The 25,877-nt window shown below is 48.8% G+C and overlaps 1 protein-coding gene and 2 pseudogenes across 2 annotated transcripts in view; 2 read left to right on the top strand and 1 right to left on the bottom strand.

Moving 5' to 3' along the window:
- CSMD2 (CUB and Sushi multiple domains 2) overlaps positions 1 to 25,877 on the bottom strand; it is a 678,038-nt gene that overhangs the window by 300,033 nt on the left and 352,128 nt on the right. For both annotated transcript variants that reach the window (XM_068966215.1, XM_068966217.1), the window contains exons 7-10: positions 16,469 to 16,546; positions 11,236 to 11,323; positions 10,408 to 10,532; positions 616 to 737 (exon numbers count right to left, since the gene is read on the bottom strand). In XM_068966215.1, coding sequence (XP_068822316.1) covers positions 616 to 737; positions 10,408 to 10,532; positions 11,236 to 11,323; positions 16,469 to 16,546 — 413 coding nt within the window. The remainder of the gene's footprint in view (positions 1 to 615; positions 738 to 10,407; positions 10,533 to 11,235; positions 11,324 to 16,468; positions 16,547 to 25,877) is intronic.
- On the top strand, positions 21,695 to 22,353 carry LOC138073645 (60 kDa heat shock protein, mitochondrial pseudogene; annotated as a pseudogene).
- Positions 22,442 to 24,242, top strand: LOC138073640 (60 kDa heat shock protein, mitochondrial pseudogene; annotated as a pseudogene).

Raw genomic sequence — 25,877 nt, 5'->3', positions numbered from 1 at the left:
GTGGATCTTGGCAAGATACTTATCAAATTTATTAGCAAGCAAAGGGTACTTCACAGGAAAAAGGTCTAAATGAGGAAGATGGGAAAAAATGTACAGAGCAGCACAAAATGATACATGGCAATACAGAAACCTTTAAGGACATAATTCTGAATAAGGCTAATTAAGACTATATATCAATGCGACATGATTACGTTTGCATGAAGTCCAAGTACCGGGAAGCTAAACATTGCATTTTGAGGGATACATACTTATGTGCTAACTATAAAGAAAAGCAAAGGAATAATAAAGTACACAGTTGAGGTAAATGGTGGCCTGAGGCTTAGGGAATGGAATGAGGTTACTGGGGGACACAGATCACTAGGTTATCTGTGGGGCTCTCTGTTTTCCCTTGAGCTGGGAGATGGCTACACAGTTGTGTCTTGTATTGACGTTCTTTATATCATATTTTACAAGTATGCTTTTGTAGCAACTTGATATTTAATAAAAACAATTTTTAAGAATTGTCTTCAGAAAATCTATGAGGACCAAGTTCTGGGTTTGAAATCCCCGGTAGAACAACGGTCTCCAACCCAGTCCTGCCCATAGGACACGACCCGCCCTCCCTGCGAGCCTTACCTTGGCGGGGTTGAGTGCCGTGATGATCCACACACAGTGTGCATTGTTGTCATACTGAATGGGGAAATTGGGGGAGGTGATGATGCCCGAGGGGCCTCGAAGGTGGGCATCACACATGCGGGCTGCAGAGAGGAGACGGAAGACAAACATTGTAGTTTAGATGAGGACCAGTTCCCATCCCCACCTCCCAGCCCCGGCCCAGAAGAGCTTCAAGTCTGTACATCGTATCCCAGATAAAACCTTCTACTTCCTATCTCCTTCCTCCATAGTTCCTAGTGGGCTCAAAAGTAGTCACAGTTCCTAGAGCACTGGGGGCAGGGGTAGACCCCACACCCCCTGACCTGCTGCTCTCTAGGCAATGATGGACTTACATGGTCCAGCTCAGCGAGTCCCCTTGTCTGGACTCCACTGTGACCCGGCACCACATCTCTACCAAGAGGATGTGGGCTAGTACTCCTCACCTTGACCTCAAGCTAAGCGGATCCCAGACACCTTTTCACCTGCTAAGCTTTTTCCTCTGCTCTGCTGACCTTTCTGCATTTCCCCATGTGCTCTCAGGTCTGCTGAAGGAGAATCTCAGGGTGTCCTTGTCAAGGCCACCCCCACTAGGTATCAGAATGTCTGTGCCCAAGAACTCTGCAAGGCCCCTGGCTGAGCCTGGTGCAAGGCACCCGGAATGATTTCAGGGACAGTGAAGTACTTTCCCAACCCTTCCCCACACTTAGCATGTGCCTGAAATAGGCTTTTGACTGGAAGCATAAAGATTCAAGGTGAATTAGAAGAAGTGCTCTCCTCAAGTAGATATAAAGTGTTATCAATCACAGCTTAATTTAATTAAGCTCTTTAAAATAGCTTCTAAACTAATTAGATTAAGTAGTGATTGATACCAGTTAAGGTACTACATTGTATCTAGGTGTTTGCCTTCTTTAAAAATGCGTTCTTTAGTTCCAGCCACTTCATTCTTCAATGTTAGCACTCAGCTATTTTAATAAAAAGTTCTATGAGCCTGTTCTGTTGCTGCCCACATGGCAATTTATCCTAATTGTAGGTAAAGTGCCTAACAGTAAAGAAATAGTGAGCAAACTCAACAAGCCTAAGTATATAAAATGAAAGTGGCGTCAAATCTGGTTTCCTCTGATGGGACAGCATATCCTAGAACTGCTCTCTGTGTGCGGACAGGGCCCTGATAAGCCTGTCCCAGGAAACCCTTCCTAGGAGGGCCTGGGAAGGAAGCTCCCCAGTTCCCGGACATAATTAATCTCTTCTCATTTCACACACTCATTCCTGCACTCATTCATTCCCACATACATTGAATGCCTATTACAGGCCAGGCTGAGTGCGGGAAGAGAAAAATGTCTAAGGCACAATCCCTCTTCTCTAAAGAGCCGCTAGCAAGCGGAGAGAACAGATGTGAAAACAGTTACAACTGAGCAGAATGAGTGTTGTTAGGGGGTTACTTGCAAGAGACCCTGGGTCAGAACTGCCCCTCCTGTTCTATGAGCTCACACACTCCACTGGGGAAGTTCCTTCCGTCCTTCCGGTTACTCATCCCAGTCCTGAACCTGAAGGGTATTCCTCTTCATCCTGAGCTCAGATATTGTTTGAACCAAGTTTGAACCAATTTCTAGGGGAATCCTCTCCCCTACTCCTCCCTGTGCATCTGATTGCTTTGTAATTCTGTCCTGAGAAACACTGACATTCACTGGCTGGACTTGATATAACTCCACCTGAAGTCAGATTGGCATGGTGAGGAGATAGCAGGCTATGCATCTGGGGCTTGGCATTTTGGGTTTTGTTGGTTAAGTCTGAAGTGAAAGTTTAAGTGTTAGTCGCTCTGTCATGGCTGACTCTTTGCGACCCCGTGGACTGTAGCCTACCAGGTTCCTCTGCCCATGGAATTCTCCAAGCAAGAGCACTGTAGTAGGGAGCCATTCCCTTCTCCAGGGGATCTTCCTGATCCAGGGATCAAACCCAGGTTTTCTGCATTGCAGGCAGATTTTTTACCATCTGAGTCACCAGAGAAGCCCTGGTAAGTTAGAAAACCTCTCTGATTCTACTTCTTCATCTGTAAAATGGGACTAGTGATATTGACCCACTGAAGCATGATGAGGGTGAAATTCTATGAGATCTTGGATATGAAGGCTCACCCAGGACCTGGGACGTTGTCAGTATTTAACAAAGGGAAGCTGGGACGGTGGACTCAGATGCCATGTTCATTCCATCTCACTATCTCCAAGATTTCCCAAGGCCGAGGATCTTTTATTCTACCTTTTGCGAAGTTTCTTTATAGCATTTTTTCCCCCCACGACCACAGTTGAGACTGACATCATTACTAAACAAATTAGAACAAGATAATCAAAATCAAAACTCTAATGCTAGCCCACCACTGCAAAGCGGGCCTGAGGTGTCAGAATGCTAGCCCTGCAGGGGATCCTTACAAGCCTCTACTGGTACCACATTACACCTCTTCTGGAGATTCAGGTTTTGCTGCCAAAAGCCCTCAGCTTCAGACTTAATTTATCTTGCACTTGTTTCCAAAAATTAGATGGTATTTGCAGTTTGTTGAAACATGGTGAAGGTAATTAGGGAGAAGAGGTCAAAAAGCCATTTACCACTTTAAGGGGTTAGAGGGGTTTAATTAAAATATTATACTTGGCAGCTAGTTAGCATGGAGCACCTAAAAATAGATTTGGGATGAAGAATCAGCTTCTTTTCTCCTCTGCTGTCTGGGTAAGGTCGGGAGGTCTGCGGACAGACAGACTTTCCTCTGAGCAGCCAGCCCCTGGGATCCCACCAACAGATGGATAGTTCATTGCTGCAGCCTACACGGGCTGGCGAAATGGTAGATGCTCAGACAGTGACTGAATAAATGAACAGACACCAGCTTATGTTTCTGTATTTGCCTTTTCCCATCAAATAAATGCCCTGCTGGATAACTTTCAGGAAGTTTTTCGGGACCTTCCAAGCCCAAGCTCTGTAGCCAGTTCCATTGTTTCTCTGAACATCACTATACCATGGAGCAGGGGGCAGTGTTCCAGGGGACTTTAGGAAGAATAATTTAGGCCCACAGCCATTGCTGGCATCAAAACAACTTGGTACCAAAAAGAAAACTGCTCTAGATGCAAGTGCCTCTGGCCTTTTATCTTCTCCCCAAACCTTATTCCCAGTCTGCTCCATGCCGGCTTCACTACCTTCCCCTACTATCGACCTTCCCCCTCATCCTTTCCACAGCATTCCCTCTAGAACCACCTCCTGACCACCAGTCCTAGGGCAAACAAACTCTGCGTAGTAGCTGTAATGTCTTTAGGGGCCGCCTGCTCTAACTCTGCCTAGACTGAAGCCCGTCTTCCCCTCGCGGGTCCACCACTTCCTCTGCAGCGCTCGGCAATGGAGGGTTTCCTCCTCCCTCTGGTGTTCCCTTCCACAGACAACTGCTAACGCCCCGGAGGACGTTTTCTTTGACCTTCATCTGTATCTCACTCCACTGACACCAACTTTCCACCATCAGCTCCGTCTTCTCTTCCCAACTTGGATCTCATGGTCCACTGTTAGGATCATTCTCTTGCAAATCCACCTAAGTCCTTTAAATGGTTGCCCGGAAGACATCAATTGCGGATGAAGCTCTCCACCTACTTCCTCCAGCCCTTCCCCAGTGCGGTCAAGCTTTGCTGGCGAAAGATCACTTGAGTAGGAGGATGCCACTATAAATTCATGATCGCTCACCTCAGAGAGTTGTGGATATTGTCCAGCAACTCTGCCATTTAGCTCACTCCCCTACTCTGTTCAAAGCCCTTTCATGCCTCTTGCATGTCCCTTTGACCTCTTGCCCTTCCCTCACCTCCCTTACACTCAAGTGATGACCTTGCTTCAGTTTTTGTGGGTGAAACAGAGGACATTTGGCAGGCGTGCCCTGTCTCTCACCCCTCAAGTCTGCAATCCCGTCTGCTTATGTTCTCTTCTTCCTTTTGGTTCCAACGGAAGAATGGTTCCTTCACTTTTCAGAGGTCAGCCCCTCCTCCTGAGATCAGGTGCTCCAGCCGAAGACCAACCATGTTCCTACCGTATCCGGAGCCTGCTGTTCTGGGACCCGGGAGAGTCCACCTGTGAGATCTTAAACCCCATCACCTGGTTCCTCCTCCGGCTGCTTCCTCATCCAGCAGAGTAACTTTGGTCTCAACGCACCCCCTGGTGTCCTGAACCCTCTGTCTCTCCAGACTCCTGGCTCCCTCAATTCTCCCCACCTCTCCACCCGCTCCTGACCCTTCCTCTCACTACTTAGTCTGGAGCGCAAGACCCTCTCCAGCAGCTCCCACCACACTCTCCTATCTGCCTTTGATGAATTCTATTGTCCGGCTTTATTCCTAATCCTGGGTGCCGCGGGGCTGCAGGAGAACGGTGGATTCGCAGACAGACTCATGAGTTGCCATCGTAACGGAAGCTTTGGTCCAAGTCCGCCCTCTCCCTTGCCTTTGTTCTGCTTCCTTGACTGTTTCTTACTGGGCAACTCCAAGCACCCACCACTTAGTGGAGCCACTTAACCCCGGGGGCTGCCGTCAGGTTTTTGTTGTATTTGACCTTTCTAAAGTGTCTGACCCTTCTGACTCTTCTGTCTCTGTGAACCTTACTTTCACTGGCTCCCATGATGCCTCTGGCTCTTCTCCAGTACTCTGATTCCCCTTATCCAATAACTCCCTAAAAGTAGTTGTTTAAATCTGTGCAAAGAATATACGATATTTTGCGTAGTTTTTTGCAAATTTTTTGTGAGTTCATAATGAGACCAAAATGTGTTTTCGTTGCTCAGCTGTGTCTGACTCTTTGTGACCCCACGGACTGTGCCCGCCAGGCTTCTATGTCCATAGGATTCTACAGGCAAGAATACTGGAGAGGATTGCCATTTCCTTATCCAGAAGATCTTCCTGATCCAGGGATCAAACCCTGGTCTCCTCCTGCATGGCAGGCAGCTCCATTTGAGCTATAGGAAAGTCTCTGGGATCAAAATAAAGGTTACCAGAAAGTGTGTGTAGGGGCAGTTGTTCTGTGCGATTCTATCTAGTGTGTTGACTCTGAATTGGTGTTCAGGTGAATTTTTCAAGTAGAAGTACAGGCCTTTGGTCAGCAGTGGAATTCCAGTTCAAAAGATGAGCTTTGTGTCCTTGGGCAAGCTGGCAGACCATTCCAAGCTTGAACTAAACATAAAATATGGATATTACCTAGTTCCTTGTAAAGAAATTATGAAAAATGCTTATTGTACTGCTTTATACAAGTATAAATAGCTTAATAAATGGAATTTTTAAACATTAGCATATATGAATGGGTCAGGAACGCAGGGAATAATGGGACATGTATTCTGGTGCAGTCAGTATATCACCCAGCAGAGAATAATGACAGAGGAGGGGTGACATGCGGGAGGGAGAAGGAAGGGGGGAAGAGAGAGGAGGGGAGGGGGATGAAGAAAGAATTCTGAACAATGTTAACGTTTAAAGGGGAAGCCCAGGAAGCTGATCCAAGGAGAAAGACGATCACCTGTAATTTTGATCCATTTAATTCAACGTGTGCATACTGCTATATTTACAATGGATAACCAACAAGGACCTACTGTAGAGCACAGGGAACTCTGCTCAGTCTTACATGGCAGCCTGGAGGGGAGGGGAGTTTGGGGGAAAATGGATACATGTGTATGTATGGCTGAGTCCCTTCACTGTCCACCTGAAACTATCACAACATTGCTAATTGGCTATACTCCAACATAAAGTAAAAAGTTAAAGAAATAAATAAAATACTGGGTTCCTTATGTAAAATAAGTTTGACAAGCTCTATATTATAATACCTGTCTCTGGGCCTGAACTGAATTAGTATAACGGTATAACATCATTTCATGTTGTCCTCAATCTCCTTTGGATGATCAAAATTTTCTAGTCGTCAACTGAGAAGCTTATTTCTTCTGGTCAGAGGGCAAGAAAAAAATAAGGCCTGTGAATTCTTAATTTCAAATTCCAAAATGAGGGCACAGTTCCACATTGTTCATTCATTTCAATCACTGATTCATTCAGGTTGTCCGCAAACATTTGCTGAGAACCTATCATTTGCCGAGCCCCATGTTTTAATAGAATTAATTGTGTGGAAAATGAATGTTTAAAATCAAATCATATTTTAAATGCATTAGACAAAAAATAATATCACTATGTGTGGTGGTGAATCCTTTTCAGACTGTGGTCTTTTGGTAACCTGCTTATTAGTGGAACTATCATGGAATTCTGAGTCTTGTCCCTTTCTATTTTTAAAGTGGGCTTAACTTAAACTCTCCATTAAAAAAAAAAAAACAAAAAAACACTTGTAGAATAGTGAAAGTCAAAGTTGCTCAGTCGTGTCTGACTCTTTGCGATCCTACAAGGGAAATCCAAGAATACTGGAGTGGGTAGCCTATCCCTTTTCCAGCGGATCTTCCTGACCCAGGAATTGAACCGGGGTCTCCTGCATTGCAGGCAGATTCTTCACCAACTGAGCGAAAGTAATTCTGAGTAGTAAAAAATAAGAGATTTTGAAAGAAAAATGTTCAAAACTGCCAAAATTAAAGGACTTCTGAATTTAAGATCTATCTCAGCCTTTGGTTTTCAGGGAGGACCAGGACAGATTATCCAAGTCCAAACTCAGGAACCTCTGCTGCTTTCTTCCTCCCTCACAAGAAAGAAAGGAGAGAGTGACAGGAAGGTGAACGTGCTCTGGAAGCCCCTCTCCACTACAGCTGGTACTGGTCACTTTCTGTAAAATGGCTTGTTTAAATCTGGCAAGCACTAGGCAAAGGAGGTTTTGTTTCCCCAGTTCACAAATGAGGGCCCTGTGGCTTCAAAACATGAAGAAACCTGCCCAGAGGCAGCAAGCTAACAGGTGGCAGAGTAGGGCTCTAAGATTAAAGCCGAGGTGGGCTTTCCTGATGGCTCAGATGGTAAAGAATGCCCCTGCAATGCGGGAGAGCTGGATTTGATCCCTGGGCTGGGAAAATCCCCTGGAGAAGGGAACGGTGACCCACTCCAGTATTCTGGTCTGGAGAATTCCATGGACTGAATAGTCCATGGGGTCACAAAGAGTTGGACAGGACTGAGTGACTTTCGCCTTCACTTTCACTTTCAAAGTCTGGTTGCCTCCCAAGGTGTGTGATTGGACAGGATGGTGAGAGATCTGGGACCCATAAGAAAGCTGGAGCCACGAGAGGCTGCGGGTGCACTCCAAGGCACGGGGAAGCTACATCCCCACACAAAAGCTAAACACGCATGCGCACAGACTCACAGATCCGCTGGGCTCATTTCTAAATTAGGCCTTCCATGTTCACTGCCACAGTAATGCTGTAAAGCAGTGCTCTATAATCACTGCCTTTTATTTAGTTTTTTAATTTTATGTTTAATTGAAGGATAATTGCTTTACAACATTGGTTTGGTTTCTGCCACACATCAACATGAATTAGCCATAGGTATACATATGCCCCCTTCCTCTTGAACTTCCCTCCCACCCTTTCCCACCCTTTCAGGTTGTTACAGAGCCCTGGATTGAGTTCCCCAAGTCGTACAGCAAATTTCCACTGGCTATCTATTTTACGTATGGTAGTGTATGTGCTTCCATTGGTCACTGCCTTTTAGCCAAAGCGAAGAGATTCAGAGAGGCGAAGAGATGGGCCCAAGGACACCCAGTTAAACAATGGAGATGACTGGATTTACACTCAGTTCTGTGTGACTCTGTTTTCCGGGATTTTTCCCCACTTCCCAGGGATAGAGGATGGGATGGGAATGGATGTGAAAAAGCTTGGCCTGATGCTTAATCAATAATGCGGCAGAGAATGCAGAATCCAGTGGGTCAAAATCACTGGAGGGGCTTGACTGGGGCACACAACACATCTGGAGAAAAAGATGAGCCTGTTACTCGACTGTGAACTTTCTTCTGAAACACCAGCCCTCCCCCACCCTGGGCTTCTGGGTGTAAACACCCAGCATTACTAAGAGAACATCCTGCCTCCAATGAAAAGGTTCTGGGGAGAGATAAGATCCCACCACCGCCTGAAGGCATTGCTGTTCCGGCTCCTCAAAAGGAATTTGGAAATGACCGACTGGCAAAGCGTCCCTTGATCCTCAGACTTGATGATTCTGTGCCTGTCTACTCAGCGGGTGTCTCGGTTCCCTGGAAACGGAGTGTTGTGCTATTCATATTTATTCAGTCATCCATTCAACACATGCTACTGAGCACCTACTATGTGCCCAGTCCTTTTCTAGGCAGTGAACAGAACAGATGTCCTTGATCTGCAGAGACATTGCTCGAGCACAAGGATGTTTGTTTTCTTGTCCAGCACTTCCCAATTCATAAAGTGTTTCCATATCCACAACTCCATTTGATCTTCACCTTAGTACAAGATGGGTTACCCCGGTAGGAGCCATGAGCTACATTTACAAGTAAAAAAAAAAAATAAGCCCAGGGAAAATAGGGGCTTTGCTGAATTGCCTGTGGCCAGCTGGTGGCAAAGCTGAGAGCAATACCCAAGAACTCTTCTTTTGTTTGAGTTTTTAGAAAAAAATCAGCTAAGTGGAATTTTTGAAATAACTACAATCAGTCAGGGTGCAAGGCACACTATTAACGGTGGATCGCAGGCACCCCAAAGCTGAGTGGCCACGAGTACATCTAAGGTTTATTTGAGAGATTTCCATGACCCACTTCCAGAGCTTGTTATCAACACAGTAAAAACAGTGGGTCTCAGCTCCAACTTGCCCATTGCTCAGGGGTGGCAGTGATCTAAGTTCTCATCCCAGACCCCATCTTACCCTGCATGAATTTCATTTTCATGCATGTGCCTGGAGAGAGGCAAAGGATCTCCTTAAACTGGAAGGATTAGGAACGCAGTTTGAGCAGGCAGCACACTTTCTCTTCCAAGGGGGTACGCAAAGGAGTAACTGTTGTCCGTGCTCACAAACTCTAGAATGATTCCTTACACTTGCATCCAGAACCCCTGAGTCCTGGTCATGTGTGCAAACAACGGAAGAAGAGAGATACATGCAGTGTGGGAAAAGAAAAGCTGTCTAGTGGAGCCCTAGGGAAAGAGGCCAGGGGCTTCTCTACCCTAGCAGCAGCTGCTGTCCTGCCCCAAAGAAGAAATACATCCAGGTCTGCTATTTTAAGATCATGTTGGGGAGGGGGACTCAGCCAGCCCAGATTTGGTGCTTGTGATTCCTGGGACGGCAAGACCCTTGAGAACAAGATGTTCAGGTGTGGGGCTAGAAGAATCCCACAGAGAGTAGCGTGAGGCCCTGGTGCGTGTTACTCCTGCAGAGATCTGAGGATTCTTTCAGAGGTGAAAGGTCTGCTTATTGCTGAGTATATGAAAAGAAACAAAGGCACTGAAAGAGAGGTTCAGGATGGCTATGTGCTCTGCTGGAGGGATTCCAGGTGACATGATACACGCTGACTTCCCTTCGCATCTAGGTGTAGCTGTAATGTCTTGGTACAGTGGGCCAGGAGCCTGCTCACGTCTGACTGCCAACTAGACTGTCAGGTCCAGGCAAGGTAGGAACCATGCCTCTCTCCCCCATCTCTGTGTACCCTGCTCCTCTATAGGCCTATGGGGTACAAAGGAAGTGCTAAATAAATGTGTTGATTTCATTGGTCAATGGGTGTCGAACCTGGGGCCTGGACAGCAGCGAGAGGGAGGTAAGCCAGTCCAGATGAGAGCCAGGACCCTGGTATCGGGAGCTGGGCTCCATCCCTCATGCCCCACCCAATTTGTTGGCCAGCCTCCCTTTCCAGGGACCTGCTTACCTCGGCACACTGGCCTGTGGTCGCTCCAGGCTGCAAACATGTCACTGACTTTCATACAGGTGATCCGCTTGGACCCTTGCAGGTCATAGCCCTCGTTGCAGGTGAACTGGACACTGGATCCTAACCTGGGAGACAAGGCATGTCCGTGAGCCCCGCCCCTAGGCCTCCCAGGCCCACCCCTGAATCCTTCCTAGTTCCACGAAGAGCACCACGCCAAACTTTATTTCTCTCCTGGCCCTTGATCTCTGCTCCACCGTTTATCAGTTAAAACCTTCATTGGAAGGAACACCTGCTCTTCATCTCTTTTTTTTTTTTTTTGGACCATTTGCTTTTAGGATTGAGTTAAAGGTGACTTTGTGAGCAAAACAGCAGTCCTCTGAGATAAGCGTCAATTAGAACAGCTAGGTGTGGGTGGATGACACCCAGAAATCTTCACAAAACTGGACGATTATGAGAAGAGGTCTTGTTAGTTAGAAACTTTACAAAAGGTAGCATCTCAGTGCCCTAGGTTCTCTGAGATGATCGGCGGTGTGAGCTGCCTGCTGCCTCATCGTTACTGATCATGGTGGCCCTTCGTACCCTGGGTATAGGTCTGCCGGGTGACACAGGCAGTCTACAGCCCTCCCCTCTCCCTGAAGGTGCGGCACTATTCCCAGGATTGGACAAGAGAGAATGTTAAAGGTCAAAGCTCTTCTCCAGGAAGTGAGCCCACATCCACATGGTCCCCGCTAGTCCATGTCCAGGAAGGCCAGCTCCTGTCTGACCCCTGAGCCAGGCCACCCGCCCTCCCCCCTTTCTACAATTAGAACGTTTCCAAACAGATCTTACCTGAAATCCGAGCCTAGTCTTTTGCCCCTCTCAGGTATGCCAGGGTCTGGACACATATTATGCCCTTGGGACACACCAACCTGAGTTACTACAAGGCAAAAAAACAGCACATACAGAGATGGTAATTACGGGAAGGCACCCGCTGGGGCCGTGTCTCAGGATGGGAGGTGGACGCAGAGACAGCAGGAGGCCCGGCTCTGCTCAGGCCTGTGGGGCTGCCAGGATCTACGGGGCTCGGGTTTCCTGAGTGTGCAGATGGGGAGCTGCTTTTGACAAATTCCTTTGGGAGCCAAGTCCAAGTGAAATTCATCAAGAGCATGTGGGCTCAGAGGCACCCCAACCCAACAACCACCCCATCCCTTTGCCCTAGACCAGCGACCAGAAGTGGACAGTCCACAGCCCCCGGTGACCTCCCCCATCCTTCCAATCTGCTGATGGCGACTCTAGATGAGATGAGTCCCCCAACCTTGCCCCCAATGGATAAATGACTCAAAGAAAGTTAAATAAAAGGTGGATGCGTGGTCAGAAACGGTAAAGAATGTAAGAGAAAGCTGCAGTCTGAAGTTCGAAGCAGAGACTTGAGCTAAAACACGGGAGAGAAACCTGCTGAGAAACCTCTTCCCACCAGACAGTTCTCAACACAGAGTAAGTGGTAACCAGAGCATTCCTGGCCCAGAGCACTGAGGTGGCACCTGCGGCGGTTCTGGCAGGCGCTGCGATGCCTTCACGTTGCCAACACCAGAGTCCTGTTTTTAAAAAACCACATGTGCGTCCTCTAGGCTAAAGGAGAAGCTTGGTCAAAGGCGGCGGATGCATACAAAACTCAGTTTTCTCCTGTCTCCAGTGGAGAAGGCGGAAACTCTCGGGCCCCTGCAGTCACTGTTCTTGAGATGCTGTGAGATGAGAACTCCTTCGCACCTCTGGAGTCCTGGCCTTCGATGACCAGGAACTGGAGTTCCAATCAAACCCTCACCAAACCCACGATCAACACAACCACATCTAGGCTGATGGGGAGTCTGGAGCAATGCTCTCTGAGTTGGTCTATTATCCTCCCACCCACTCAATATCCCATCATATGAGCAATGTGCTCCATCACTCACTCACCCACTCACTCCTACACATGGTACACAACACGCATTCAGTGAGCTCCTACTGTATACAAGACCCTACTTGGATATGGTGGGAGATGTCAATGTCAGATATCAGATATGATCACTTCACTGTCTTCAAGGAGTTCCAAATCCAGTGAAGATATGAACTATGGAAAGAAACTACGGAACCACAGTGGGGAGGTGATGAAAGATGCAGCTACAAGGAAGTTCAGAGAGAGGACCTATCTCATATTCCTGAGAGAAGCATGGAAGGCTGCCTGGAGGAGGTGGCATTTAACATGGATCTTCTGAGATAGTAGAATTTAGATACATGCTAACAAAGAAATGGCATTTCAGGCAAACAGATGGGTCTGGGGAGCAAGGTGGAGACATGGAAACAGAATTGCAAGTTGTGCCAGAAAAGGAGGGAGGGTAGTGAATGGCCTGGAAGAGTGAAAGTGAGGTTACAGAGGTCAGACTTTTAAGGAACTTGAGTCTGATCCTAAAGAAGATAGGAAGAGACCTGAGTGGAGAAGGGCATTGTAAGAACTGGATTGCTCTGGATTGCTCAGGAGGAGGGCAGTTACTGAAAAATGAATTAGGAAGTTTTGTGTTTGTTCAGGTAAAGGACAGCAAGAACCTGATAGTGGGGACAGATGTGAAGTGATGGGAACGTCTGTGGCAAAGAAAGAGTTACCAGGGCTCACGGCAGAGTAGGGCATGGGGAGAGGGGCCAGGGGCCGTCCTGGCTTGGGAACCTGTGAGGATGCTCATGAGTGATGGAAGTGGGCAGGGGGAGTTCCACTTTTGACTCATTTAGTTTCATTTCAGGCCTGGTTTTGAAGCTCATTTTTACAGTTAGAAACCTGTTCGAATCTCCAGGTAGCCCAGGGCGTGGCTGGCCAAGGTAACCTCGGCAACTGGACAAACTGCGTGCTCAAGCCAGAGACCGGATGCCCTCCTGGTTGTGGGGCGATGAGCACAAGGCCTCCTGGGCAGCCTCCTTTTATCCGGCGTTCCACACTGCCAGGTTAAAGCCAGTCACTCCCACTGGACGCTTGTCCCCTGCTCCCATCCCGTTCCCCACCAAACCTCTACTTCCAAAGCTTTTACATCCTCAGCTGAGCTGCATCACCATCCCCTTGGACCAGGACCCTTCAGGCTGGGCTGATACCATGGAAGTGTCATCTCCAAAAGCTGAGCAAGCCCCTGCCTCCTGGAGTCTCCTGTTTTGCAATTAGGAGAAAGGCAAGAGAAAGGATCTTGGATCCCCAGGGGGCAGGAGAGAGGGGAGCCCTGAGCGGTACTTGCTGGTTCATCTGCTGGCAAGCTGGCCTCACCACTGATCCATCCCTCCTGAGGGCTTCTGAGCTAAGTGCCCACATTCTTTAGGCCCTGTCTCCTCCACCCTGCACACCAGTCACTCTCCTCCCAAAGTCCCTGCTGCCTAGGAACCACACTCTACCTTCCAGCACATTCCAAACGCACTACAGGTTCTTGCCTCCTCTCGCCCTCTCGTTCAGTACTGACACCACTCAGCGAGCAGAGCTGAGGCTGACAGATGAGGATGTGGCTGGATGGTAGAGCCGAGGTCACGGTGAAACCCACCCACCACACCACAACCCCTGACATGTGAAGAAAACCCCACTGCAACCCCTTTAATCAGCCAGCCCGAAATAAGGCTCAGGTGCCATGCGGGAAGTTGTGAGCCCAGCTGTGATCAGGCCCCTCCTTCCCACTGCACCCTCCCCCCCAACCAGTGCTCTCTCTTTCTGGGAGGACTGAGCAGGTGACAGCATCCCTACGTGAGCCTTCAAGGCTCCCCAGAAACAAGCAAACCCAAATCCCAGCCACCAGTTTACTGTCCAAATTACAGAGGCAAAAACTTGCCCCCTCTTTCCTGAGTTTCAGCCTCCCCCGCCTGCTGAAAACCAGCCCCTAGTGCTTGTAGCATGAATTTGTTGTTGGCTACAGAGAGAGAAGATGGGAAGGTGGTCTGTGCCCCGGTCTCTATGACGAGGAAGAAGCCACAACACACTCAGAAAGACAATGCCTCCCACCAAAAGGGAAGGAAGGCGCAGATGCGTGGTGGTGAGAACCGGCGGCCGGGGTTCAGGGTGCCCACAGACTCTCCGATGAAGGCAGTAACTAGGAGCTAGGAGATGTAGGTGTGGCCCACGCCTCCCCTGAAGTTCAGAACATCCGTCCACAGGGAATCTGGGCAGAACACAAAGGGCCAGGGCTCTGCACACACTCGGGGACCTGATCACGGCAGCTCAAGCCACACACCCATCCCCCTCTGTGAGAATCTCAGAAAGGAAAGCAGCACTTTGTTGAGAATGGTAATTTTTTAAAAGAGCTTTTGCATTATTTTATTAAAATAGGATTTCTTCATCTTTTGGAGGGAGTTTTGGGCTCCTCTGAGAACTAATGAAAAACACAGACCCTTCCCTGCCATCCCCAAATGCACCCACAACATCATATGTGATTTCCTTGCGAGTTCATAGACCTCTTGAAGTCCTGGGTCAGGAACGCCCATCTCAGATCTAACACCATCCTTAAGGGGAAAGAGGGTAAAGTTTTGCCGCCCCATTTTACAGATGTGGAAACCAAGGCACTAGTTTAGTACCTGGGGTAACACAGTTACCCAAGGATACAACTGGGATAAAAACTTGCTCCCCAAATCAATTTCCTTAAAGTTTGCCTGTGGACTCAAGGCCTGCCTTGGTTCCTCTGGTCCTCTGTGGCTGCAGAAAGAGCTTATGCAGGCCCAGCCTGTGTCTCGAGTCTTCTCTGCCAACTCTTGACCTGACCCTCTGCTCCACCCCTCAGGCCCCTAGTCAAATGCAGAAGCAGGGCCTCCCAGCTGCCCTCTGCCACCCAGTCCCCTTGTGGCAGGCTGACCAGACACACTCATATCCAGGGGTGAGGAGTGGTGCCCATCTCCAATTGGAGGACTTGAAAGACTAGAGAAAAGTCACAGTCAGGCTCGGTGTCGTCAGGACATTGGGACCAAACTGCCTCTTCCCCTGCTCCCCGCCGCCAAAGCACGGTGCTCTGGAACCACCCACGCCCGCTCTTTGCCTCTCTCCAACAAGTACTTCTAGCATCATGGGAAAAGTGAGCATGTGGAGGTGAAAGAGAAATGGAGGGGTTCAGCGGGAGGCAGAGTAGAGAGAAAGAGAGGGGAAAGCAGACTGGGTGAAGGGAGAGGAAGGTGGAAGGAAGGAGGACAGTGGAGGTGGAAAGTGAGAGAGAGAGAGAAAGGCATGAGACAAATAGGCAAAGGGAAGGAGGAGGTAGACCAGAAGGCCAGGCTCTGAGGCGCAAGGAAGGCTCCTCATCTCTACTTCCAGAATGAAAAAGGCGTGTTTCTTGGAAAACTCTGCTCTGCTTTCAAGTCCAGCCTCCTGGAGTGGCCCAGAATCTTCCAGAAAACCTTCCTATGCTCTAGATCAAAAGCCCCCTTAGCACAGGCTCTGATCAGGTTCTTCTGGGGTGACGACATTCCAGACCATTCCCCAGCATTGGACATCACCCTTTCGATCTTTCAAATACCAACGGCAGGAACATGTGCTCAAGGACAGAATCCACCCAGTGTCTAAGCAGAGAGCCCCCCAGCACCGCCCCATCGGCTCAAGACGCCAAACCCCCACCCTCTAGTCCACGCTTTGCCAGCCAGGTCCATAGACCATGGTGGAAGGTTCTAGGAATTCCCCTCTCTCCCCTTTCCAATCTTGCCCTGGGAGCTGGAATCAGGGCCCTGAAGCCTCCAGTATCCCAGCTGGCATTCACTGACTCCTAGACAAGGAGCCAGGAAAAGGATTGTTTTAGCAGGTGGAAGTGATTCAAAAGGAAAAATAAAGAAAGAAATGTAGCAGTAATGACTCCCTGGACTGTAGTTAGAATGGGAAGTGAGGGAGAGAGAAGAGGCGGGACGGGATGTGAAGGAAGAACTCGAGAAGACAAAGGGCAGGCCCCGGGGCTGCTCACTGGCCATGAGGTCAGTGTGCGCACGCGCAGACCCGGGCGCGGGCAGCGGGGCTCAAAGGACACCGGTTGCAGCAGCATCTGGCTTCCCCGCGGTCGCAGCGCCGGCGGGTCTGACCTCAAGCAAGAGGCTCAGCAAGGCGGACACTTACACACAGATGTCTTCTGGCTGTTGTCTTTGCTGGGCATCAGCTTCACGCCTCGAGACTTCAACTCAATTTGCTTCTTGACTAGAAAAGAGGTGAACGAAAGAAAAATCAGGTTAAGTTTTCGTCTGGGACTGGGGATAGGTCCCTCTAGAATGGTCCCTCTCTTAGCTTGGGACATTCCATGGTGGGTCACAGTCAGAAGCCTCTATGTGCAGAGATATGCCAAGGGTAGGGTTCAAGTGCAGCAGGGTCTCAAACATGGAGGAAGAGGTGCTACAGAGGGTGGCACTTTATAGCACCCTGGAGGCAGCCAGGGTGATCTACCTGCAAACTGGTAGTGAGCGACATGGGAAGCCCTGCAGCCTGCTCTCTGTAGCTCTGTTCCCCTGATCCAGTCTGACCAGTTTCTGAACCAGCCCGACCAGTTTCTGAACCAGCCCTGGCCAGGTGTTACATTGGATTAGGTCCCCGAGTTGTCACCCTCGCTGTATCCACACCCATTGCAATGTGACGGTAGTCCTTCCTGCTAAAGAGGTGGAGTGTATTTCATCACCCTGTGACTTTGGGTTTGGTCATTATGGAGGCCTTGACATGTGCAAAGACTTGTAGGGTGCCTGACAGATTAGGCATGCCGGCTTGAATCTCAGCCATCACTGGGAGGAGTCGTGGCTGGCCCAGGAGCATGAGAACATGAGGAGCAGAGCCAGTCTGCCTGGCCAAGCCCAGCCCATAGCAGCCAACCTTGTGGGCAGGAGCAGCTGAGCCTGGGAGGTCACTGGATGGTTTCTGGCACAGGCGGTGGCCTGATGGATTGAATTGGTTTTGATCAAATACTGAGTCCAGTCCATAGCTCATCAGGACTTGGCCAAAAAGCACACAAATAGCCCCAGAGCCAGAACTCCACAATTTCAAAGGTCATTCCTCTGAATCCATCAATCTCCTTTGGGTCTCAGTATCCCTGTGGACCCAAGGCATTCTACTGGTTACCCAGGGCTTCATCCTGTCTCTGATTATATGGCTTGGTTTTCTGCTAAATCCCAGACAACCCCCACCAGACAGCTCAGCTCTGCTCTGACTGGTACCAGCAGTGGTAACAACTGTGACTGTCACTTCCTACATACCAGGCCCTGGACTGAGGACCTTAGAATGTAAATCACTATCACTGACCTCTCTCTTTCTCTTGCGCCCATACATGATCTATCAGCAAACTTCCAAATACATCCCCAATGCAGTCTGCACATCTGTCTCCCTGGTTCAGATCTCTGAGACTTTTCCTCTTGTTGCCATGGTCTTCCATCATCCACGCTTGCCCCCGTCTAATCTAGTCTCAACATGAGATCCAGGGGGACCTTGTTAAAACAGAAGTCAGACCAAATTACACCTCTGCTCAAAACTCTTCAGGGACAACCCAATTCTTCTACAGTAAAAGCCAAAGTCTTTTAAAGGGCCTGCCTGGACTAATCGGCCCTCTCTGAGACCTCTCTGACCCCATCTTCCACCTCCATCACTCTTCTCCGGCTGCAAGCGCCCCTCTGATGTTCCAATAATACAACAGTTGCTCGCTCCAGCCTGCCAGTTCCCTGGAAGGCTCTTCCCCAGATATCTTCATAACTTGCTCCCTTTTCTCCTTGAAGCCTCTGAAGCAAACGCTACTTTCTCCTCGAGGCCTTCTTTGACCACTCACTTAAAACTATACCTCCAAACCCATCTCTCCCTATCCCCTTCCCTAAAGATAGGGACTTTATCCCTAACTTTCTGTCATACATATCATTTTCTTAGTGGTTTTTGTCACTCTATGTTGCAACGTAAGCTCCACGAAGGCAGAGATTTCTGTCTGTTTTGTTCATTTGTCCTCAATGCCTAGAACAGCGCCTTGTCCATACTGGGCCCTCAATAATCCTTTCATTTGGTCCTTACATGTTTAACAACCCTAAACGGTAGTTATTATATATACTGGGTCAATAATAAAATTGGGGTGCACAGTGGTTTAAGTGACTTACTGTGGGTCACATAGCCAGAAGGCAGCTTTGCTCTTGGTGGGACCTCAGCATCTTCTCGTGTGACATGTTCCCAAAGTTATCCCAAGGGCATGGTCAACCTCCTTCAGCATCTGCCCCCTCCCCAGCTCAGCCCTTGGAGACTCAGGGATTCACTCTGCACCTGAGATAACATGGCAATACCGGAACTGAAGCCCGCAGTGATCAGGTGTGCAAAGCGGTCCATCTCCCTGCAGCCCCCACCCCCCTGCTCATCCCTGCTCTGCATATATTAAAAAGCTCCCCAGAGGTTGGTATCCCAGCTAGCTGCTGTCTAAGCTGAATCCCTGATAAAATTCAGTTACTACCACGGAGTCACCACTTCTCAACATGCATTCAAATTCTTTTTATAAATGTGCATTACTCTCCATGTGTATCCAGCAGGAAAATTTCCAATGAACACTAACGTAGGTCCATTATCAAACAGAGTGTATTAGCAGGGAAACATGCATTATTCAAGCCTAGCTAATAACGGTGCAGCAAGGGAAAAATGTCCTCTGATTCAGCATCCCTAAGAAAATAGGAGGGGCTCCCCAGGTGGCGCTAGTGGTAAAGAACCTGCCTGCCAACACAGGAGATGTAGGAGGCACAGGTTTGATCCCTGGGTAGGGAATCCCCTGGAGGTGGGCATGGCAACCCACTCCAGTATTCTTGCCTGGAGAATCCCATGGACAGAGGAGCCTGGTGGGCTACAGTCCATGAGGTCACACAGAGTCAGACACGAAGTGACTTAGCATGCACGCACACAGGAGAACAGAAGTGGTCCCAGCACTGGGCAGGGGTGGGGAGAGGGGTCTTTACGACAAAGGGCAGCCCATCTGAGGGCAGGTCTGCAGAGATGGCTCAGGGCATCTGGTGAAGGAGGAGGAGGCAAGCCAGTCCTCCCATGCCCCTAGTTTCAGGTTCTAGTGTCCACTGGAGGAGGGGGAGCAGAAGGAAGCCAGAGCCCCGGGATGCCTTTCCCAGGGCAAACACTGCTTGAGTTTTCCTTGTAGCTGCTGAAGGGGGACCTTGAGATGCCGGTGGACATGAGGGGTGTCAAAGGGGGAGCCCTCTTCCTCTCTTCCCCAGGTTGCTTTGAGAAAGAGGCTCCTGCCCCTTCCCCACCTCCAGACCCCAGAGGGCAACCTATGTCCATTCTCTCCACTGGTCCTCTCCAAGAAAGACTGTCTAACTGATACATCAGTGCTTATAGTCACTGGATGACACCATCACACCTTGCACCAGGAACTAACTCCACTCTTCCTCTTGTGTGCCTTGCTACTCGCCACAGGTTAGAGTTTGTTAAAGCGATGGCAAGAACCTGTGAAGAAGGAACCTGAAAAGCTGGAGGGAGCTCCTTATATAAACTTTGGGACCCTCTGCCCGTCTGAGCCAGGTCTGAGAGGCTGTGTCACTCCCGCAGTCGGTGGGCCTCCCACGTAAGCTTGGGAAATGCAGGGGCCGCAGCTCTGTAGGCAGAGGCTCCTCACACCAACAACACAACCTCTCAGAAAAAGTACGTCCAGGCCCAGCTGGCCCTGGCCCAGCCTCTGGGGAGGTGGCGCCTACAGGTGGCCCAAGCCATCGCCAGAACTGAAGAATGGGTCAGGAAAGTGACCTGGCTGGGGGATACCACACGACCACCTCACCCGGGATCTTAGCCTCCAGAAACCGCCTCCATATGGTGGGGTCACAGTTTTGGGACAAGCCAAGGGAAGCAGGTACACCCTGGATTATAGACAGCTAATCTGTCTCAGCCTGACCAAGTGTGTGGTGGCTGACTGAATGAGCTAGCTGGACAGACGAGGGCAGACCTAGTGTGAAGGATAAGAGAACAAGGGCGCCCTTCTCCCTAGGTCTCCACTGCTGACAGACCGAATCAGAACCCAAAGGCAAAACAGCAAGGACCTGGAGAATTTCTGGGGTGCATTTGGTCTTGTTCGAACATTCATTCATTATAGCGCCCACTAGCGTAGCACCTATGACATTACGTTGAAGCACTGGTCTCAAGAGGATTCTGTCATCATTGGTGAAAGGGAGAGAAAGTGAGCCTGGGGCCGGCTCCTTGGTCCCAGCAACACTTGAATGCACAGCCCCAGTGCACACGTGCATGCCACACATCCATGTATATCTGTCTACAACCAGCATACCCACGAGAACACCTCTGCTCCTGAGTATGCGTGGCTGCAAACATTCACATACAAATATAATTCACACTTCTACCTGTGTTTGCACTGTTTGTGAACAGAGTCAGGACTCCCAAGAGAAAAGTGCTGGCTTTAACTGGTTGATGGAAATCTTGGTAGGTACATTCGTCTCCTCTGAATGATAATGACTGCAGGAGACTGCCAGGCTGCTCCATTCATCCTTTATATTCTGGTTAATTACTAGACATTTTTCCCGCTGTTGTAAAGGTTAGCGGGACACATGGTACACATTTAGCTAGAAGAATCTGGCAATACAAATGCCTCTCTAGTCTGCGGCATCCGTTATCGGCTGAACTAGGGGAGACAAGGACCTGCTGGGGAAGGAGACAGGGGAGGGTGGCCTAATCTGCCACCACGGCTCTAGGAACCCAGAAGTACATGGAATATACGGCTCCTCATTCCAGCGCATTCAGACTTCCCTGAACAACAGGGAGCCCCTGCACTTACCCGACCACTCGCCTTTCCCCAGCACCTGGCTGTCCTGCTGGCTGGCCCGTCCCTTCATCCACACTAAATCCAGCCCATTCAACCTCAGAAAATCTCTCCAATGTGTAGCCTTCTATCTTCTACGCCACTCCTGCCCTAAACACACCCTTTTCTGCTTGGTTTTTGTTCACTGAGTCACTGTCTCTAGCCCATCTTCAAAAAGGTTACTTAAAGATGGAAATCTGAGACTCCCCTGGTGGTCCACTGGCTAAGACTTTGCACTCTCAATGCAGGGGACCTGGGTTTGATTCCTAGTCAGGGAACTAGATCCCACATGCAACAACTAAGAGTTCCCATGCTTCAGCTAAAGCGCCTGTGTGCTGCAACGAAGACCCAGCAGTGCCAAATAAATAAATAAACAAACATTAAAAAAAAATGCGGCCTGCTGACAGGCCATAATTTTTTTTTTAATGGAAATTTGATCACCACTTTGGAAACTTGGGTGTGCATGCTGTGTTCCACCTCTCCCTCCTCACGGAGGGCCTGCCTCGCTGCCTGGCCGCCAGCGCCCTGCAAAAATGCTTTCAGTACTCACTGTCCTTTGCTAGACCAAGCCAGGGTCTGGCACACTGGCTCTTCATCTCACGGAGATTCATGCCAGAGATACAAAATTTGGTGAAGATGCCTAAGGCCTAATGCTTCAAGGTGTAGACCTTCTAGCAGATGGGGAAATCCTTACTATGAGGAACAGCGGGAAGAAGAACGATCACAGAACAGGGCTGGGGACACCTCGAAGTAACAAAAGATGAGGTGTCCGTTGCCAGGTCAACTGACTTAAAGGGTATAAAACTATCACATCAGATGTGACCGGGATGCTGCCAACACACAAATGAAGAAGCTGGGATGGCAAAATGAGAGTGCATTAGCACGCTTGATTGCCATGGAAGGCTCTGAGATTAGCAAAGGTGCTAATCCGGTGGAAATCAGGAAAGGTGTGATGCTGCGTGTGGACACTGTAAGTGCTGAGCTAAAGAAGCAGCCCAAACCTGTGATAAACCCTGGAGAGACTGCTCCATTTGCCACAATTTCTACAAATGGAGACACAGACCAGCAACAGAATTTCTGCTGTAACCACAGAGGTTCCAAGGGCATGCTTACAATAGAGGACAGGAAAACACTGAATGCTGAATTAGGAATTGAAGGCGCAAGAACTAAGATTACCTACCTCCTTCCTTGACAAATACATCAAAAGCTAAGAAGCGGGGATTCCAGGATACTGGTGACTTCCAGTGTCCAGTCCATCACGTTCACTTTGGAAACTGCCAATGCCCAGTGAGTCTTTGGTTGTAATTACTGAAAATGCTCTCCGTACACTCCTTTGAAATAGGATGAAAGTTGACTTTGGGGTTATAACAGCCCAAGTTCCACGCTGGGCTGGCCATCAGTGCCCTGCAGAAATGCTTTCAGGACTCACTGTCCTTTGCTAGACCAAGCCAGGGTCTGGCACACTGGCTCATCTCACCAAGATTAATGCCAAAGATACAAAATTTGGTGAGGATGCAAGCGAACTCTTATTTGGTGCATGTGGGATCTAGTTCCCTGACTAGGGATCGAACCCAGGCCCTCTGCACTGAGAGTGCAGAGTCTTAGCTCTGGACCACCAGGGGAGAACCAGATTTCCACTTTTAAGTAATGACGATCATGGCATCCGGTCTCATCACTTCACGGCAAACAGATGAGGAAACAGTGGAAACAGTGACAGACTTCATTTTCTTGAGCTCCAAAATCACTGCAGATGGTGACTGCAGCTGTGAAATTAAAAGCCACTTGCTTCTTGGAAGAAAAGCTATGACCAACATAGACAGCCTATTAAAAAGCAGAGACATTACTTTGCCAACAAAGAAAGATTCGGCTAGTCAAAGCTATGGTTTTTCCAGTAGCCATATATGGATGTGAGAGTTGGACCATAAAGAAAGCTGAGCACTGAAGAATTGATGCTTTTGAAATGTGGTGTTGAAGAAGACTCTCGTGAGTTCTTTGGATAACAAGGAGATCAAACCAGTCAATCTTAAGGAATTCATCCTAAATATTCATTGGAAGGACTGATGCTGAAGCAGAAGCTCCAATACTTTGGCCACCCGATGCGAAGAACTGACTCATTTGAAAAGACCCTGATGCTGGGAAAGATTAAAGGCAGGGGCAAAACAGAGGATGAGATGGTTGGATGGTATCATTGACTCAATGGACATGAGTTTGAGCAAGCTCCAGAAGTTAGTGATGGATAGGGGGGTCGCTAAGGGTTCGACACGATTGAGCGGCTTCACTTTCACTTTTCACTTTCGTGCACTGGAAGAGGAAATGGCAACCCACTCCAGTGTTCTTGCCTGGAGAATCCCAGGGATAGGGGAGCCTGGTAGGGTCTCACAGAATCAGACACAACTAAAGCGACTTAGCAGCAGCAGTTGCAGCAGGGTAGCCTGGCGTGCTGCAGTCCATGGGGTCACAAAGAGTTGGACATGACTGAGTGACTGAATTGAACTGAACCGAAGCTCCAAGGTTTGGTGTCATAGAATGAACCCAACAAAGCTGCTGCTACTGATGGTACAGGGTTTGGAAAAGTAAGCCAAACCCTCAGTCTTTAAGATGTTTTGCTTCATGACCTAGGAAAAGGTGGAGAGGTTATTGTGACCAAAGGTGATGCCACATTCTTGCAAGGAAAGGGTAGCAATATTCAAATTGAGAAACATATTTAAAGAGTCACTGAGCATTTAGAATGTTACTATTAGTGACAAGGAAAAAGAAAAACTAAGTGAGCATCTGGCAAAACTTCAGATGGAGTAACTCTGCCGAAGATTGCTGGAACAAGTGACGTGGAAGAGGATGAAAAGAGTCCCACATGCTCTGAATGCTGTGAGAGCTGCTGTTGACAAAGGCATCACCTGGGTGCTTTGCTTCAGTGCATTCCAGGCTTGGATTCACTGCTCCAGCTAAATGAAGAGCAAAAAATGTACCAAAATCATTAAAAGATCCCTCAAAACTCTGGCAATGACCACTGCTAAGAATGCAGGTGCTGAAGGATAATGGATAGTTGAGAAATGTTTGCAGATTCCCTCCAAAGCTGGGTGATTTTTAAAATATGGTGGGAAAGGAATCATCAGCCCAACTTAGACTGTAAGTAGTGCTCTGTTGGGAGCTGCTGGTTCAGTTTCTTGGTTAACACGCAAAACTCACCATGCTGCTGGAACTCCTAAAGTAGAGAAGGACTCTGGCATAGTAGAAGGGGGACGGCATCAGGGGTGGCCCATGGTTTATGGGTAACAGTGTAAGAGGGGACATGTTCTAATTCCTAGGGGAGTGCTTTGCTATTTAAAAAAATTTTTAATTTTATATTGGAGTATAATTAACAATGTTATGTTAGTTTCAGGTATACAGCAAAGTGATTGTTACACACACGTGTGTCTAACCCTAACCCTATTTTGTAGCACAAGGAACTCTGCTCAATACCCTGGAATAAGATAAATGGGAAAAGAACTTGAAAAAGAATAGATAAATGCTTTGCTATTAATAATGGGCTGTTCAGCCATCTTCATGAGTAACTTCCCAGAAGTCAGCTGGAGGAGATGACCGGAAGACGGATGTTTCAGGGAATCACTATGGCCATGGGTTATTGCTTTTAGTCGCCTTTGTGATGCTGTCGTTTCTCCCTGGAACATCCTTTCTCCTCTTCTCGTCCTGGTTCCATCTCGCTCAGAGGTTATCTTCTCTCTGTCTCTATGTCTTAGGGAGAAGGCAGTGCCCTCTCCAGGCTTCACTTGGACCTCTGCTGAAACCCTCATTACATGGCCCCATCAGATCTGGTTCTAGCAATTTGGCACATGGGCTCCTATGTCTGCATCCTGGGGCAGACACAGAGCCAGGCACATAGAAGGTTTCCAAAGAGTCTGATGACTGAGCGGATGAATGACCCACTGTTAACAGAATTTCTGCTTTGAATTCATTTCTGGAAAAAGGAAGGGGTGGCACTTGAAGCCTGGTAAGGAGAGGGGGTGTCGCATGTGTGTTCACACTCACTTTTCAGTTTAGGCTCACTATTGATTGAACTCAGGAGCTTGGCTTTGTGAGTCCTCAGCCCCCGGGATCCTGAGATTCATGCTGAGGACCCCAGAGGCCTAAACTTGGAAATGAGGCCACTAAGGGTCTGGCAGCAGTTCAGAGGGCCAACAAGAATAGAGCAAATAAGTCGGATCATGGACCACGGGGTGCCTGAGGCACTGGCCCGGGACTGTGGATCAGTCACAAGCAAAAACTCAATGTGTGTATGTGAAAATCAGAAGCTTCAGCTTGTTTACCGTAAAAAGCCTCCAGCATCTCAGTAAATGCCAGTTGTTCTCAAATGGAAATGTTTCTTGGGCAGACAACTGAGACTCAGCACGGGACTTCTAGAGAGCAGAAAACCTTCCAGTCTCGCAGTCACTAGGGTGGACTGGAGAGAGGCGGTGGGAGGGACTGTGGGGCCAGGCTAGGATCTGGCTGCAGGGAGATATCGGGTCAGAGCAACAGCAAGGGGGACACGTGAAAGGAGCCAGAGCCACCAGCTCGCTCTCACTGCTTGAGGGTTTCCCATAGAACAGGGGTCAAGGTGATGAATTGGGTAGGAAGCTTCAAGTTCCCATTTCAAGAGCGCCTGCCAAGTGTCAGACATTTTACCAGGAGCTCCTTTAACCTCTAGTCACCTTGTGGGGTTAAAATGACTACTCCCTC

Source organism: Capricornis sumatraensis, chromosome 2, assembly GCF_032405125.1.
Source record: "Capricornis sumatraensis isolate serow.1 chromosome 2, serow.2, whole genome shotgun sequence".
Classification (NCBI taxonomy): Eukaryota; Metazoa; Chordata; class Mammalia; order Artiodactyla; family Bovidae; genus Capricornis; species Capricornis sumatraensis.
This window is presented reverse-complemented; position numbering and strand designations above follow the sequence as displayed.